This window comes from Hippoglossus stenolepis, chromosome 19 (genome assembly GCF_022539355.2).
Source record: "Hippoglossus stenolepis isolate QCI-W04-F060 chromosome 19, HSTE1.2, whole genome shotgun sequence".
NCBI classification, from domain to species: Eukaryota; Metazoa; Chordata; class Actinopteri; order Pleuronectiformes; family Pleuronectidae; genus Hippoglossus; species Hippoglossus stenolepis.
This window is the reverse complement of record NC_061501.1, coordinates 20,176,511-20,192,574: the sequence shown is the minus strand read 5'-3', so window position 1 is coordinate 20,192,574 and position 16,064 is coordinate 20,176,511. Positions and strand designations below refer to the sequence as shown.

General features: G+C 48.2%; 1 protein-coding gene across 1 annotated transcript in view; it reads left to right on the top strand.

Annotated features, from left to right (window-relative positions):
- dnah5l (dynein, axonemal, heavy chain 5 like) overlaps positions 1-16,064 on the top strand; it is a 40,953-nt gene that overhangs the window by 20,871 nt on the left and 4,018 nt on the right. The window contains exons 47-87 of the mRNA XM_047337941.1: positions 95-282; positions 844-1,038; positions 1,167-1,301; positions 1,593-1,650; positions 1,752-1,883; positions 2,313-2,530; positions 2,708-2,842; positions 2,987-3,163; positions 3,538-3,627; positions 3,722-3,856; positions 4,172-4,273; positions 4,376-4,543; positions 4,854-5,060; positions 5,279-5,371; positions 5,610-5,846; positions 6,093-6,158; positions 6,630-6,770; positions 7,073-7,204; positions 7,348-7,458; positions 7,643-7,797; positions 7,977-8,098; positions 8,202-8,431; positions 8,574-8,732; positions 8,806-8,962; positions 9,483-9,628; positions 10,186-10,320; positions 10,399-10,500; positions 10,607-10,720; positions 11,726-11,893; positions 12,788-12,892; positions 13,053-13,166; positions 13,254-13,430; positions 13,648-13,842; positions 13,920-14,075; positions 14,157-14,339; positions 14,489-14,659; positions 14,731-14,982; positions 15,117-15,243; positions 15,406-15,527; positions 15,602-15,751; positions 15,827-15,991. Of these exons, the coding sequence (XP_047193897.1) occupies positions 95-282; positions 844-1,038; positions 1,167-1,301; positions 1,593-1,650; positions 1,752-1,883; positions 2,313-2,530; positions 2,708-2,842; positions 2,987-3,163; positions 3,538-3,627; positions 3,722-3,856; positions 4,172-4,273; positions 4,376-4,543; positions 4,854-5,060; positions 5,279-5,371; positions 5,610-5,846; positions 6,093-6,158; positions 6,630-6,770; positions 7,073-7,204; positions 7,348-7,458; positions 7,643-7,797; positions 7,977-8,098; positions 8,202-8,431; positions 8,574-8,732; positions 8,806-8,962; positions 9,483-9,628; positions 10,186-10,320; positions 10,399-10,500; positions 10,607-10,720; positions 11,726-11,893; positions 12,788-12,892; positions 13,053-13,166; positions 13,254-13,430; positions 13,648-13,842; positions 13,920-14,075; positions 14,157-14,339; positions 14,489-14,659; positions 14,731-14,982; positions 15,117-15,243; positions 15,406-15,527; positions 15,602-15,751; positions 15,827-15,991 (6,125 nt within the window). The remainder of the gene's footprint in view (positions 1-94; positions 283-843; positions 1,039-1,166; positions 1,302-1,592; positions 1,651-1,751; positions 1,884-2,312; positions 2,531-2,707; positions 2,843-2,986; positions 3,164-3,537; positions 3,628-3,721; positions 3,857-4,171; positions 4,274-4,375; positions 4,544-4,853; positions 5,061-5,278; positions 5,372-5,609; positions 5,847-6,092; positions 6,159-6,629; positions 6,771-7,072; positions 7,205-7,347; positions 7,459-7,642; positions 7,798-7,976; positions 8,099-8,201; positions 8,432-8,573; positions 8,733-8,805; positions 8,963-9,482; positions 9,629-10,185; positions 10,321-10,398; positions 10,501-10,606; positions 10,721-11,725; positions 11,894-12,787; positions 12,893-13,052; positions 13,167-13,253; positions 13,431-13,647; positions 13,843-13,919; positions 14,076-14,156; positions 14,340-14,488; positions 14,660-14,730; positions 14,983-15,116; positions 15,244-15,405; positions 15,528-15,601; positions 15,752-15,826; positions 15,992-16,064) is intronic.

Sequence of the window (16,064 nt, the reverse complement as noted above, 5' to 3'; positions counted from 1 at the left end):
CAGCCAAAAAGTTTCAGGCTCAACAAAAAAATGTCCTCAACCATGTGTCCAGTTGTGTAAAGTGCGACCTGCTGGTTGTTGTGTGTCTCTGCAGGTCTGGCTCAGTCCGGAGCCTGGGGCTGCTTCGATGAGTTCAACCGCATCGAGCTGCCGGTCCTGTCAGTCGCCGCCCAGCAGATCTACGTCGTCCTGCAGTGCAAAAAGAACAAGAAGAAGCAGTTTGTCTTCACAGACGGAGACATGGTCGACATGGACCCTGAGTTTGGCATCTTCCTCACCATGGTAACCAAGATCCGACCTGCAGGAAGAGTTACAAGTTTCGTACTGAGTGAAAACCGAGAGTAAATGCACAAAGGTCTGATCAGAAACCTTAGATCCAAACCGAGCGATGTCACAAGCTGTGTTTCTTCAGGGGTCACATGCTTCGAAGGGTTTATCTGAACTTCCCATTTCTTAAGGCCAAGAAATGAATCCAATGTGTGGGCCAAGCTTTCCCAGGATTCATTGCGTGCCGGTGATAAAGCTAATGAGCTCGCTATAGAGGAAACGTGCAGCGGCTAAAAGTAACAAACGATGCAGCCGCAAGGGCTAGAGACGCAAATATGAAATACTCTGAAAACGAATGTCTATAATCTACATCTACAAAGTTTGTAGTCTGCGTCCACCCAAGGACATGGCCCCTGAATTAGTCCCAGGACTTAACCACCTCAAAACCAGAACAATCTCACAGCCACAGTTCCAGCTTTGAATTTCTTCAGAACCAACCAGCGAACCAATCACAGAGTTCTATGTATCTCAGAACCAGTCAGTTATCAAAACCTGATTCTACAACTGGTCCTCCAGAACCCTGGATACGCCGGTCGCCAGGAGCTGCCCGAGAACCTGAAGATCCAGTTCCGCACAGTAGCCATGATGGTCCCGGACCGAGCCATCATCATGAGGGTGAAACTGGCCAGTGCAGGTTTTCGTGACAACCAGGTTCTCAGCAGGAAGTTCTACACCCTCTACAAACTGTGTGAGGAGCAGCTCTCCAAACAGGTCGGGGAAGTGAAACGTCATCAAAACTCACATGGACTCATTTTACAGATCAATCAGATCAATCATAGCCATATTATCATATTTTATATGCACCTGACTTCATGATATTTGTTTTGTCTTAACACCAGGTCCATTATGATTTTGGTCTGAGGAACATTTTGTCAGTTTTGAGGACGCTGGGAGCCGTGAAGAGATCCAACCCGTCAGAGCCAGAGAAGACCGTGGTGATGAGGGTCCTGAGAGACATGAACCTTTCCAAACTGGTGTGTGTGTGTGTGTGTGTGTGTGTGTGTGTGTGTGTGTGTGTGTGTGTGTGTGTGTGTGTGTGTGTGTGTGTGTGTGTGTGTGTGTGACTAACATGGAGGAGGAGGTTTATGACCTCTACTGCAGCCATCCACCAGGGGGCGATCAACATGATTCACTACAGGAGCTGTCATGTCGTCTAACTGTATTATAACAAGATTATTTGATGATTGATTATTTGTTTGTTACAACAGTGTTTGAAATGATGCTTTGTTCTGGGTTGATTTGATAATGTGAGTGTTTCTGTGCAGGTGGACGAGGACGAACCTTTGTTCATGAGTCTGATCAATGATCTGTTTCCTGGCATCGGTACGTTTCTCAACAACAGACTCACTCATGTCTTTATGATCAGACATGTGGAGACAAACATGATGTAATCCAGTCGCTCCTCCTCTCCTTCCCTCCGGTAGCTCTGGATAAGGCCGGGTATCCAGACTTGGAGTCGTCCATCTTCAGTCAGGCTCAGAGGGCCGGTCTGATCCCTCACCCCCCATGGATCCTCAAACTGGTTCAGCTCTACGAGACGCAGAGAGTCCGACACGGTACAGATCATCAGACAGAACTTTATTAAACTGTGTGAACGCTGACATCAGGTATTAAACATCCAGCTCTGGTGAGCTCATCTGAGATTACTTGTTGTACCTATGTTTCACCACTAGATGACAGCGTCTGGGTTTAAATGAAAATCTGGAAGTGGACTTTTACATTTCACCACTTATATATAAATAAATATAAATGTATACAATATTATTAAGATTTATCATATTAAGACATTTTAATACGTTTATGTTCCAATATCAAGGTCTTGTTTTAGAGCCGTCCTCGTGGTGGAGAATCATCCAATCCTTCTTCTATTGTTGTCGTTGAAATCGTAGTTTATCGTTGTTTTATTCTTACACAAAGTTCTGGAGTCAGTTTTGGTTGAGCAGCATCATTGAACGTCGTGAGTTCAGCTGCTTGTTCTCGTGCAGGTATGATGGCGTTGGGTCCCAGCGGCGCCGGGAAGACGACCTGCATCCACACCCTGATGAAGGCCATGTCGGAATGTGGCTCCCCGCACCGGGAGATGAGGATGAACCCCAAAGCCATCACGGCCTCGCAGATGTTCGGCACGCTGGACGTCACCACCAACGACTGGACCGACGGCATCTTCTCCACACTATGGAGGAAGACGCTCAAGGCCAAGAAGGTTTGATGGACAGACGGTTCAGTTACTCCATAGATTTATAATAACGTAAATTAATAACATGTTTATATGACACATTTTAACTGTTTGTGTGTGTGTGTGTGTGTGTGTGTGTGTGTGTGTGTGTGTGTGTGTGTGTGTGTGTGTGTGTGTGTTTGTGCGTGCATGCGTGCGTGTCAGGGGGAATATATCTGGATTGTGTTGGATGGTCCGGTTGATGCAATCTGGATCGAGAATCTAAACTCAGTTCTGGATGACAACAAAACTCTGACGCTGGCAAACGGAGACAGAATCGCCATGGCGCCCTGCTGCAAGGTGACTGTCAGTCATGTGTCAGCCATATGTCAGCCTTTTGCCATCAGCCAATCAGAATCCACTGAATAGCTGAACTGTGGTGAACTGCACTGTGACGTGTAGAAGTTGTGATGTGAAGACACGTCCTCTGTGTTCTGCCTCCAGATCGTCTTTGAGCCCCACAACATCGACAACGCCTCCCCGGCCACCGTGTCCAGGAACGGGATGGTGTTCATGAGCTCGTCTGTGCTCGGCTGGAGCCCCATCCTGCAGGCGTGGCTACAGACGCTCCCGGAGCCGCAGGCCGACGCCCTGAGACTCTGCTTCGACTCCTGCTACCAGGTGGAGAGAGGATCCTGGAGAGGATGTTCAGTAACCAGTGTTTCTTTCAGGCAGCTGAGGATAAACATCTGTTCAATAATCAGTCAGTGTTTCACAGTTTTACTTTTCTTATTGTTTTCTACAAGTTAAAGAGAGTATAAGTTATGATACTGCTACTGAGCAGCAAACAGACTCAGTGAGAGGTTTCCTGAAGAGGTGCAGACCAAACACAGAGAGACAAGAGAGAGAAAACTGGGATTCATCAAGTGACACAAACACCACATGAACATTTATATCTTTAACGGATGCAGGTGGAAACTAGTTTAACATATTAATTAATCAATGTCATCTAATCGTATCCATAATAATAACTCTAGTGTCTGTTCCACCTCCAGGACGTAGTGGACTTTGTCTTCACTGCTGTGTCTCCTAAGATGCAGGTGCTGGAGTGTATGTACATCAGACAGACTGTGGACCTGCTGCAGGTACGACAGCAGATCAGTGCTTATTGTTCATGTTTCTCTGTGACCGGGCAGCAGCTCCAAGTTCACAGAGATCTTCTCTTTCTCCGTGTGTCAGGGTCTGCTCCCAGCCGCGGAGGAGAAGCAGGGCGGCCACGTTGACGTTGGTCGCCTGTTTGTATTTGCGGTCATGTGGTCGCTCGGCGCGCTGCTGGAGCTGGACGACAGAGCCAAGATGGAGGCCTTTCTTAAGGTTTCTGAATTCTCTTCTTCATGGAGGCATCGTCATTCTCTTTGTTCAGACATCCTTAAAATCTACATTCATGTTCCACAGAGGATAAACCCTGGAGGTTTCTGAGTGTTCCTCTAGCGCCACCCTCAGGACAAACTTTATTTTTAGCTGCAGTGCTGGTCAGGCCCTCATGTAATGAAACGTGATACATCAGATTTCTTCAGCTCTTCGTCTGTTTCATTCTGAGAGAAAAGACCTTGAATGATTTGTGTCTCTGGAGGTGTTTTGGACCAACGTGGACTTCGGGATAAAGTGTTGCATGATTTGTGTTTGAAGGGACACGGCTCGTCTCTGGACCTGCCGCACACTCAGGACGACCAGACGATCTTCGAGTTCACCGTCAATGAGCAGGGGCAGTGGGAGCACTGGTCCAACAAGGTGTGTGAACACGAGGCCGCCATCGCTTCGTTGACCTAACCACGTCATCCTTCACCTCTCAGAGTCAAAGCCAACTCATTTACCTTCTCTTCCATGATCCAGGTCCCAGAGTACGTCTACCCCAAAGACCACGTCCCAGACTACTCGTCCATCCTGGTTCCAAATGTGGACAACGTGAGGACGGACTTCCTGACGCAGACCATCATGAAGCAGAGAAAAGCTGTGCTGCTGATCGGAGAGCAGGGAACCGCCAAGACCGTCATGATTAAAGTGAGACACCACGAGAGACGTAACGCAACAAGCTGACAAAGAGGGATTCCATCAACGGTTTAATGTAGTTACACAATAAATACATGTAATTACACTTCAGTGTTAACAAACGAGGAAAAACTGTCAGTCGAGGAAAACACGTAAATCTGATTAACCAAAGAACTGGGTCCAAACAGAACCTGTCAACAGAGGGCAGCCCCAGTGGCTGTTCGAGAAACTGCAGCTTCCAGCAGTGTTTGCAGCTAGCTCTTACTCTCAGCTCGCTAATGCAACAGCTACATGTCGTGTTTCTCTCTGGCTCCCCCTGCAGGGCTACACTGGTAAGCTCGACCCGGAGCTCCACCTCAGTAAGACGCTCAACTTCTCGTCTGCCACGCTGCCCGGCATGTTCCAGAGAACCATAGAGAGCTACATCGATAAGAGAATGGGCGCCACCTACGGGCCGCCGGCCGGACGCAGGATGACTGTTCTCATAGATGACATCAACATGCCCGTTATCAACGAATGGGGAGACCAGGTCAGCCTCAAACTCTCTGATTGGTCAATGTCAATTTTTCTTTTACAGTTTACCAATCATACGAGCAATTTTTTTTATTGATAAATTGATAATTAAACATTTTAAATATGATTATCAATACATTTGTCCACATTAACAGTTTCTCTCTTCGTCTTGTTTTAATGACACTTCCTGCTAACCAATCGCTAACTGACACCTCTCCGCCCCGCCTCCCTCAGATAACCAATGAGATTGTGCGTCAGCTGATGGAACAGGGAGGTTTCTACAGTTTGGATCGTCCAGGAGAGTTTATCACCGTGGTCGACGTTCAGGTAACAGCCCTGTGGTTCATGGCTGCCATGTTTTTTACTGTTATTCACCAAAAATAGATTGTTTGGGATCATTAATTAAAGCGTCACATCACTTGTGTGGCTCAGCTTCAGTGTTTCCAGCTTCAGTTGAGTGAAGGAATTCACTTTTAAGACGTGTCTCTGTCATATATCTGCTTCCTGTCTAATGTCCTTTAGCTGCATCAATGTGCTGACTAAAGTTTGTAACAACCTCTAACAGCTGGTGGCGGCCATGATCCACCCCGGTGGCGGTCGGAACGACATCCCTCAGCGCCTGAAGAGGCAGTTCTCCATCTTTAACTGCACGCTGCCCTCCAACTCCTCCATCGATAAGATCTTCGGCACCGTGGCTCAGGGATACTTCTGCCCAGAGAGAGGCTTCCCCGCTGACGTCTGCGACCTCGCCGCCGCCCTGGTGCCCACCACCAGGCGGGTGTGGCAGGCCGTCAAGGCCAAGGTGAAGTATTCAGAGAACTTTTTAAAAATGATATTATGTATTAAGATGTTATAATGTTCTCCTTATATCTAACAGCAGTGCTTTTATTTAACAGATTTAAAATTCTGTAATAAATATATATAAATATACTTTACACAGAAGGAAAGTTCCCCGCTTTTATTGTGAAGATGTATGTTCAGGAAGTACAGATTTCTTCCCTCATCTTGTTCGACAGATGTTTCCACATGTTTGTGTCGGTTTCCTCAGATGTTACCGTCTCCTGCAAAGTTTCATTATATTTTCAACCTGAGGGACCTGAGCAGAATCTGGCAGGTAGGAAACACTTCCTGTTTATATTTTTAATCCTGAAGGAAACAAGAACAAAGAAGAGACAATGATTCTACGTTTTCTGTCGACAGCGACTGTACCAGGTTTAATGTTTAATGTTTAATGTTTAATGTTTAATGTTTAATGTTCAATGTCAGGGTCAGCAATGTTTACATATTACCATACTACAACAAGGAGGGCTTTTATTTTGATATATCTGTACAACATCCTGTGAACCTGTTTATAAAGTTTTAAATGTATTATAACAGAGAATCATATTTAATTAAAGAAAATGTTTATTTGTAATTTGGTTATTGTTGTGTTGTATGTGTGTGTTGGGTTACGTTTGTGTGGTATGTTTGTGTGTGTTGATGGTTGTGTTGTGAGTGTGTTGTGTGTTTGTGTGGTGTTGATGGTTGTGTTGTGTTGTGTTGTGAGTTTGTGTGGTGTTGATGGTTGTGTTGTGTTGTGTGTCAGGGGATCCTGACTGTGAGGTCAGACGTGTGTCAGAGCTCCGCCCTCCTCGCCGCTCTCTTCCATCATGAATGTTTCAGAGTCATCGCCGACCGCTTCATCGACAGCAGCGACCGACAAACCTTCAGCTGCATCATGGAGAAGGTGTGTGTGTGTGTGTGTGTGTGTGTGTGTGTGTGTGTGTCTGTGTGTCTGTCTGTCTGTCTGTCTGTCTGTCTGTCTGTGTAATAATAATAATAATAATCAAACATATAATAAACTGTGATAAAATAAAAAAAAGTTCGTGAAGAAGGACAAGAAATAAAATCAGGTCACACGTTCTCAGTTAAAAATCTGATGAAAACAAATGAAGCGATGAAACTATGAACCAATCAGGTTTCACGATGTCCCAGCGTCATCGCCTCTGAGTCGCCACTTTTAGTTTTTCTATAACCCCCGTTGTCCAGATCACAGTGGAGGATCATGGGACAGCTCTGACTGAGCACCCCCAATGGGACAGCTGCTTTGTGGACTTCCTGCGTGACGCTCCGGAGGCGACGGGGGACGAACCCGAAGATGCCGAGCTGGAAGCGCCGAAGGTTCAAACCCAAAAGGACACGCCACATTTAATCATGTCTCATTTTTAATGTTTCATCAATAATTTGTTAATTATTCTGAATTCCTCAAAATTACCACAAATCAGAACAGAGCCAATCAAAAGCCTTTATTACTCGATTGACAGGTGTACGAGCCAATCCCGTCCCTGGACACCCTGGCGGAGCGGCTGTCTGTTTTCCAGGAGCAGTACAACGAGGCCGTACGAGGCGGAGCCATGGACCTGGTCTTCTTCAAGGTGAGCGTGGTTCCTGTCAGGCTGATGGCCACCAGCAGGGGGCCATGTTGGATTCAGAGTTGATATTTAAAACTTATCGTAAAACTCTATTTTTATTTCTTGCTGTAGAGGAAGAAGTGAATCTGTCTGTTGTCTCTTTGGTTTTATTGGTTAACGACTCTCTCTGTTTAACCTGATACCGCAGGACGCCATGACACACCTGATGCGGATCTCACGGATCCTGCGGACGCAGCAGGGGAACGCCCTGCTGGTCGGGGTGGGGGGGTCGGGGAAGCAGAGCCTGACGAGGCTGGCTTCGTTCATCGCAGGATACCAAACCTTCCAGATCACAATGACCAGGTGTCAATCATTTATTTAACACTTTGATTGTTTAGTTTGGTCCATGTCCCATCTGCTACCATGGAGGAGGTTTATGACTTGTGTGTGTGTGTGTGTGTGTGTGTGTGTGTGTGTGTGTGTGTGTGTGTGTGTGTGTGTGTGTGTGTGTGTGTGTGTGTGTGTGTGTGTGTGTCCTGCAGGTCGTACAACAGCAGCAACCTGCTGGAGGATCTGAAGGCTCTGTATCGTATCGCTGGTCAGCAGGGGGGAGGAGTCACGTTCCTCTTCACCGACAACGACATCAAAGATGAAGCGTTCCTCGGTACCAGATTGTAAATCATGACAGAATCACAAGGGTTCGTCCTCTGGGGAACATGAATGTGATCAAAAGTCTGTTAGATTTTCATATTTTCTCTCTGCTCCAGAATACATGAACAACGTCCTGGCCAGCGGCGAAGTTTCCAACCTGTTTGCTCGCGACGAGCTGGACGACATCACCCAGGATCTGATTCCTGTCATGAAGCGAGAGCACCCTCGCCGACCTCCGACCTCAGAAAACCTCTACGACTTCTTCCTGTCCCGCGTGCGGAGCAATCTCCACGTCGTCCTCTGTTTCTCGCCTGTCGGGGAAAAGTTCCGTACTCGTGCTCTGAAGGTGAGTTTGAGACCTTCACTGTTTTCTACGGAGTGACGGGGTGAGGTGACATGTGATGACATCACAGGAGGTTACGAGACAGTCGTGAATAAAATATATTAAAAACCACAGTGATGACATCAGCGACCTTTGACCTCAACAGTTCCCGGGGCTGATATCAGGCTGCACGGTCGACTGGTTCCAGCGCTGGCCTCGGGACGCCCTGGTCGCTGTGTCGCATCACTTCCTGTCCCAGTACCAGGACCTCCGCTGCTCAGAGGACGTAAAGCAAAGCGTGGTGGTAACCATGGGAACCTTCCAGGTAACGCTTTCAGTCCAGGTGTGTATCACTGGCAAGTTCGGGCAAACCAATCACACGGCGTCTCTCCCTCCAGGACCTGGTGGCGGAGAAATGTGCCGAGTACTTTGAACGTTTCCGACGTCAAACGTTTGTGACGCCAAAATCCTACCTGTCCTTCATCGACAGCTACAAGATCATCTACGGCGAGAAGATCGCTCACGTGGGCACGCTGGCTGAGCGCATGAAGACAGGTACGACCGGGAACACGCTGGTGTGCATGACGGGTTCAGTCCTGACGGCAAACCTGTGTAAACGTGTGTAAACATGTGTAAACGTGTGTAAACGTGTGTAAACCTGTGTAAACGTGTGTAAACCTGTGTAAACGTGTGTAAACGTGTGTAAACCTGTGTAAACGTGTGTAAACATGTGTAAACGTGTGCTGCGATGGTGACGTGTTGTTTACAAGAAGAGTAGAGCTGCAACGGTTGTCGTAATTGAATCCGTTCATTGATTATAGGTTTTAATAATCGATTTATTTATTTTTGTGCAGCTTCTTCGTCATGAAATGTGACTCAAATGAACAAAAAAGACGCCTGAAAAATCTACACATGAAGTTTTCAGATTTTTCTCATAATTTGTAGAAAATAGATCAACAAGGAAATGATCGGCAGATTCAGTGAGGATGAAAAGTTCAAACCGACCGATCGTGATGAATTTTGTGAAGGTGACGAAGTCTCGGAAACGCCTCGTTGTTGTTTAATCATGTTGCAGGTCTGTGTAAACTGATGGAGGCGGAGCAGTCAGTGTCTCAACTCTCCAAGGAGCTGGTGGTGAAGGAGCAGGAACTCGCTGTCGCCTCCCAGAGGGCAGATGAAGTCCTGCTGGAGGTCACTGCGAAAGCTCAGGCTGCTGAAAAGGTCAGAGACACGACTTTGTTATTTTCACGTTTCCATCCCATGTGGCCTAGGAGAGAATGATGGTTTTATCCAATCACATCGCAGACAGACGCCAGATGTTGCAGGGAGGAGTCAAAGGTCACGTTACTCTACCTCCTCTGATAATGAACCCACATTTGAGTAGACAACGTTAACGTTAATATAGACGTCATGACGTAGAGAAACGTTGCAGATATTCGACTCTTCGTCATCGGTCTCAGATGGTCCGAGACGATTTCAGACACACAAGCTCCTGTACTTATCCTTTGTGAGGACCATTTTAAACATAGACCCTACAGAGTGGGGACATTTTGACCGGTCCTCCCTTGCTCAGTGGACTATTTGAGGGTTAAGACTTGGTTTTACAGTTAGAATTAGGGTTAGGCATTCAGTTTGGATGAGGTTAGAGTAAGGGGCTAGGGAATGTATAATGTGAATGAGTGTCCTCACTAAGATAGAAGTACAAACATGTGTGCGTGTCTGGTTCTGCCCCCTAGTGGCCACAGGCAGCACAGTAGTACCCAGGTGTTTCTGTGCAGGTGAAGCAGCAGGTGCAGAAGGTGAAGGACAAAGCTCAACTCATCGTCAGCGAGATTGAAGTCGATAAAACAGCAGCAATGTCCAAACTGGAGGCTGCGAAACCAGCGCTGCAGGCTGCTGAGGCTGCACTGCAGGTCTCACACGCACACACACACACACACACACACACACACACAGAGTATACACGTAATGTTCCTCTTCCATCTCTACAGACCATTAAACCATCGGACATCGCCACCGTGAGGAAGCTGCAGAAGCCTCCTCACCTCATCATGAGGATCATGGACGTCGTGCTGCTGCTGTTCCAGAGGAAGGTCACTCAGTCGTTTCAAATATTCACATCCAGTACGTCGCTGCATCCAGAGGAAACCAGATGTTCCTCTATCATCTCATTTCTTTTCCTTGGTCTGTTTTTCTCAGATCGACCCGGTGACCGCTGACCCAGAGCGACCTTGTCTACGACCTTCGTGGGCTGAGGCCATGAAGCTGATGCAGAATTCGTCGTTCCTCAGCATGTTGCTGAACTTTAGCAAGGTCGCACTTGAGTCAGATTCTGCTGCACGCTCACAATGCTGTTAGAGTCGAGGACACGTCAGAGTCCAGGATTACTGAACGTCCACGTAGATCTGAGACGATAGAACAGAATGTACACACACACACACACACACACACACACACACACACACACACACACACACACACACACACTGGAGTTTATAACTGTGTCAGTGGGAAACTCCCTACTCATCTTATCACACTGCAGCCGTCACCAGCTTTTCAAGCTCTGTGTGTGTGTGTGTGTGTGTGTGTGTTTGTGCATGCATGCGTGCGTGTCAGGGGGAATATATCTGGATTGTGTTGGATGGCGTGTGTGCGTGTGTGTGTGTTTCTTACATACCTGCTAAGATGAGGATTAGCCGAGCTGGCATTGAACGGCTGTATGTTTAGAACTGGAAAAACCCTGAACTGTGTGTGTGTGTGTGTGTGTGTGTGTGTGTGTGTGTGTGTGTGTGTGTGTGTGTGTGTGTGTGTGTGTCGTGCTTTCCACCTTCAGACTCTTCAGTTCAGTGTGAACCTGAACATCAGGTGTGAAAGGTTCCTCAGAGCAGAAGAGGAGTTCTGGGTCTGGATCAAACTGAACCTGGTTCTGTTGGTTTGCAGTGAAAACACTTTGTTGATAGTTTGGACTTTTGGACCAATCACAGGAAGTAGAGACAGTATCAGACGCCGTCTACAAACCAATCAGAGTCAAGTATAGATAGACTCCGCCCACGTAGGTGATGACGACAGGACGAACGTTTGTCAGACAAAACTCTTTAGTCCCTAAATTACAACGTGAAACCAGATCTTGAGTTTGAACTGGTTCATGTTCAGTTCAACACAGGAACAGATGCGTTCATTCAGATGAATGAGTGTTTACATTGAAAGCTGCACCATCTGTCTGGTCCATAACTAGTAGTTGAACTGTTGTTGAGACGTTGTGGTGAAGAACATGTAGATGACGATCACAGCGCCTCCTGCTGTCGTCCTGTGCTGCAGGACTCCATCACAGAGGAGGTGGTGGAGCTGCTCGCTCCTTACCTGGAGGTGGACGACTACAACTTGGAGTCCGCCAAGAGGATCTGTGGTAACGTGGCGGGACTCTGCTCCTGGACTCAGGCCATGGCTGACTTCTTCTCCATCAACAAGGAGGTGCTGCCCCTGAAGGTACAGACACAGGAGTCCCAATATAAAACCTCACTCAGTAGATTTCACACCTTCCTTAAGTAAATCATCTGGATGGAATCACACACACTTCGAGAAATCAGTCCTCCAGACACGTCTGATTGTTTTCATCAGGAATTATTCTCTGAGAAATCAGTGAAAATGAGAAACAACCTTTCAAATCCCTCAATGTTAAAGAAAGTGAAAGAAATTCCATGATCCGCCCCTTTCTTCTCCGACATAGACCACACCCCTCCAGCAGGTTTACTGGGAATCGGTTTGTTGACAAACAAACTAACTGGACAGAAAATGTGTGTGTGTGTGGTGTGTCTCTGTGTGTCTCTGTGTGTGTGTGTGTGTGTGTCTGTGTGTGTGTGTGTGTCTGGTGTCTGTGTGTCTCTCTGTTTGTGTGTGTGTGTGTGTGTGTGTCTGTGTGTCTCTGTTCTGTGTTGTTGTGTGTCTCTGTGTGTGTCTGTGTGTGTCTCTGTGTGTGTGTTCTGTGTGTGTGTCTCCTGTGTGTGTGTGTCTCTGTGTGTGTGTGTGTGTCTGTGTGTGTGTGTCTCTGTGTGTGTGTGTGTCTCTGTCTCTGTGTGTGTGTGTCTGTGTGTGTGTGTCTGTGTGTCTCTGTGTGTGTCTTGTGTGTGTCTTGTTGGGTGTGTGTCTCTGTGTCTGTGTGTGTGTCTGTGTCTCTGTGTGTCTTGTGTGTCTCTGTCTCTGTGTGTCTGTGTGTGTGTGTGTGTCTCTCTGTCTCTGTGTGTGTGTCCTGTGTGTGTGTGTCTCTGTGTGTGTGTGTGTCTGTGTGTGTGTCTGTGTGTGTCTCTGTGTGTGTGTGTGTGTGTGTGTGTGTGTGTCTGTCTCTGTGTGTGTGTGTCTCTGTGTGTGTCTGTGTGTGTGCAGGCTAACCTGGCCCTGCAGGAGGCTCGTCTTGTGGTTGCTCAGGCGGAGCTCTGCACCGCTCAGGAGCAGCTGGACGCTAAGCAGCGAGAGCTCGACGCCGTGCAGGTGAAACTTTGTCGGACTCACAGATGAGCTGATCACATTTCACCTCACGAGTCTGGAAAATTTGTGTATTTACATTAAAACTGCTCTGATTGGTGGAGACAAACAACTGATTCTAGTTGTATTATGAACTGTAGTGAAATGTGAGTGTGCTGAACTTTAGGCGCTTTACGACGCCGCCATGAAGGAGAAGCAGGACCTGGAGGACGACGCCCAGGCCTGCCGCCAGAAGATGGCCAATGCCACGGCTCTGATCGACGGGCTGGGAGGGGAGAAGGTCAGCTTTCATCCCGCCATCTGTCACTCATTCATCCGTCATACATCTATCCTCTCATCCTTCCACGTCTCCCCTCGTGTGTCTCAGGTCCGTTGGACGGACAGCAGTGCCGGGTTCCAGACGCAGATCAAACACCTGGTCGGCGACGTCCTTCTGTCCAGCGGCTTCCTGTCGTACGCCGGCCCCTTTAACCAGGAGTACCGCCGCCTCCTGCTGGAGCTGTGGAAGAAGGAGATGGAGGGGAAGCTCATTCCCTTCAGTCCTGTAAGACGAAACAAATCCCTTTTCTGTAATTTTAGCTTTTATTTGACAATTCATGGTAAATAAAACAGAAAAGTAAAACAATATATCTGTGTTCAATTAAAATCCTCTGAATATATTTTTCAGTAAACTGAATATTAAAGAATCTGTTCACAGTTAATCTGATCTGATGGAGACATTGAGAATCTTTGTAAAAGTTTAAACTGAGACGTCCCTGCAGGACTTGAATGTGATTGGTCTGCTGGTGGACAACGCCACAGTGAGCGAGTGGAACCTGCAAGGGTTACCCAGCGATGACCTGTCCATCCAGAACGGCATCGTTGTGACGAAGGCGTCCCGCTACCCGCTGCTGATCGACCCCCAGGGTCAGGGCAAGACCTGGATCCAGAACAGAGAGCGAGAGCAGCAGCTGCAGGTGAAGACGCAAAACCATCAATCACAAAACCATCTGCCCTCTGCTGGTGAGGAGTACAAACCTCTTCTGTGTCTCAGGTGACGTCTCTCAACCATAAATATTTCCGATCCCACCTGGAGGACAGTCTGTCTCTGGGGCGCCCCCTGCTGCTGGAGGATGTCGGGGAGGAACTGGACCCGGTCCTCGACAACATACTGGACAAGAACTACCTGAAGTCTGGATCCACATACAAAGTGAGAATTAAACTATCAACGTTTAGTTTCTTTCTTTTTAAAAAGAGTCTCAGGTAACGTCCGTCCTCCTTCATCCTGCAGGTGAAGTTGGGAGATAAGGAGGTGGACGTGATGAAGGGCTTCACGCTCTACATCACCACCAAGCTCGCCAACCCGGCGTACAGCCCCGAGGTCAGCGCCAGGACGGCCGTGGTCGACTTCACCGTCACCCAGCGAGGCCTGGAGGACCAGCTGCTGGGACGAGTCATTCTGCTGGAGAAACAGGTCCACACTGGACAGATAACCAGCTAGTTATACTGGTTATACTGTTAGTGAACAGCTGCTGTGAATTATTCAATCAGTGAAATCAACAGTGATCCTGAATCCTTTTTAACATGTGACTCTGACTCCGTCCCCCCTGTGGGTCTGAGCAGGAGCTGGAGGCGGAGCGAGTGAAGCTCCTGGAGGAGGTGACGTCCAACAAGAGGAAGATGCAGGAGCTGGAGGACAGTCTGTTGTTCAGGCTGACGAGCACACAGGGCTCCCTGGTGGAGGATCAGTCTCTGATCGAGGTGCTGAGGGTCACCAAGACCACGGCTCAGGAGGTACCGTCCGTCAGCTCAGGTTCAGGTTCAGGACTGAAGCTAAAATGAAATCAATAATAAACCTGTTGTAGGTAAGCGAGAAGCTGTCGGTGGCGGCGGAGACGGAGGTGAAGATTAACCAGGCCAGGGAGGAGTACCGTCCAGTGGCCACCAGAGGGAGCATCCTCTACTTCCTGATCGTGGAGATGTCGCTGGTGAACATCATGTACCAGACGTCGCTGCGGCAGTTCCTCGGGCTCTTCGACTCGTCCATGCAGAACTCTGCCAGGTCGCAGGTCACCTCCAAACGCATCTGCAACATCATCAGCTTCCTCACGTACCAGGTGCTGCCCCCTGGTGGGGTTTTATGCTTTGTTTTTCGTGTCTGTAATTACGTTTCATGTGCAGACTCTGCCCTCTAGTGTTCGATGAAAAGTGACGTCACTGTCCTCCATCAGTAAAAACTGTGTGTCTGCAGGTTTACTGTTACACAGCCAGAGGTCTGTACGAGGAGCACAAGCTGCTCTTCACTCTGCTCTTGGCTCTGAAGATGGACCTGCAGGCACGAATCATCTCCCACCCCGAGGTGCTCACCTTCATCAAAGGTCACAAACAACTCCTCCTCCTCCTCCTCCTCTCTTTGTCTGTTTCTTTGCTCATTAAAGCAGTTTGACAGCGTGTGTGTGTGTGTGTGTGTGTGTGTGTGTGTGTGTGTGTGTGTGTGTGTGTGTGTGTGTGTGTGTGTGTGTGTGTGTGTGTGTGTGTAGGCGGCGCCTCTCTGGACCTGAACTCTGTAGAATCTAAACCACGACGCTGGATCCTGGACCAGACGTGGCTGAACCTGGTGCAGCTGTCGGTTCTGCCTCAGTTCACTCAGATCCTGACTCAGGTAAGAACCAATCACATGATGTCAGGTAAGAACTGAAACACAGATCTACACATTCAATCTGTCCGTGTGTCCAGGTGAGTCAGAATGAACGTACCTGGAGAAGCTGGTTCGACCACCCAGCTCCAGAGGACGCCGCGCTGCCCGATGGATACGAGGAAAAGCTCGACACCTTCCGGAAGCTTCTGCTCATCCGGAGCTGGTGTCCCGACCGAACCATCGCTCAGGTCTGTCCAGATCTCCGGCAGTGACGGTCTCCTGCTCAGACTGTGATGTTAATGATGTGTGTGTTTGTTGAACAGGCCCGACGCTACATCTCCCAGTCTCTGGGTCAACAGTACGCTGAAGGTTTGGTTCTGGACCTGGACGCCATGTTGGCAGAGAGCGACAACCGGACGCCAATGGTCTGTCTTCTGTCGATGGGCTCTGACCCGACTGAGAACATAGAGCGGCTCGCCAAGAACAAGGTGAGGAACGAGATGAATGAATGGACGGTTAACAGATATCCTTAAATCAGATTAGTTTAGACAAGATTAATAT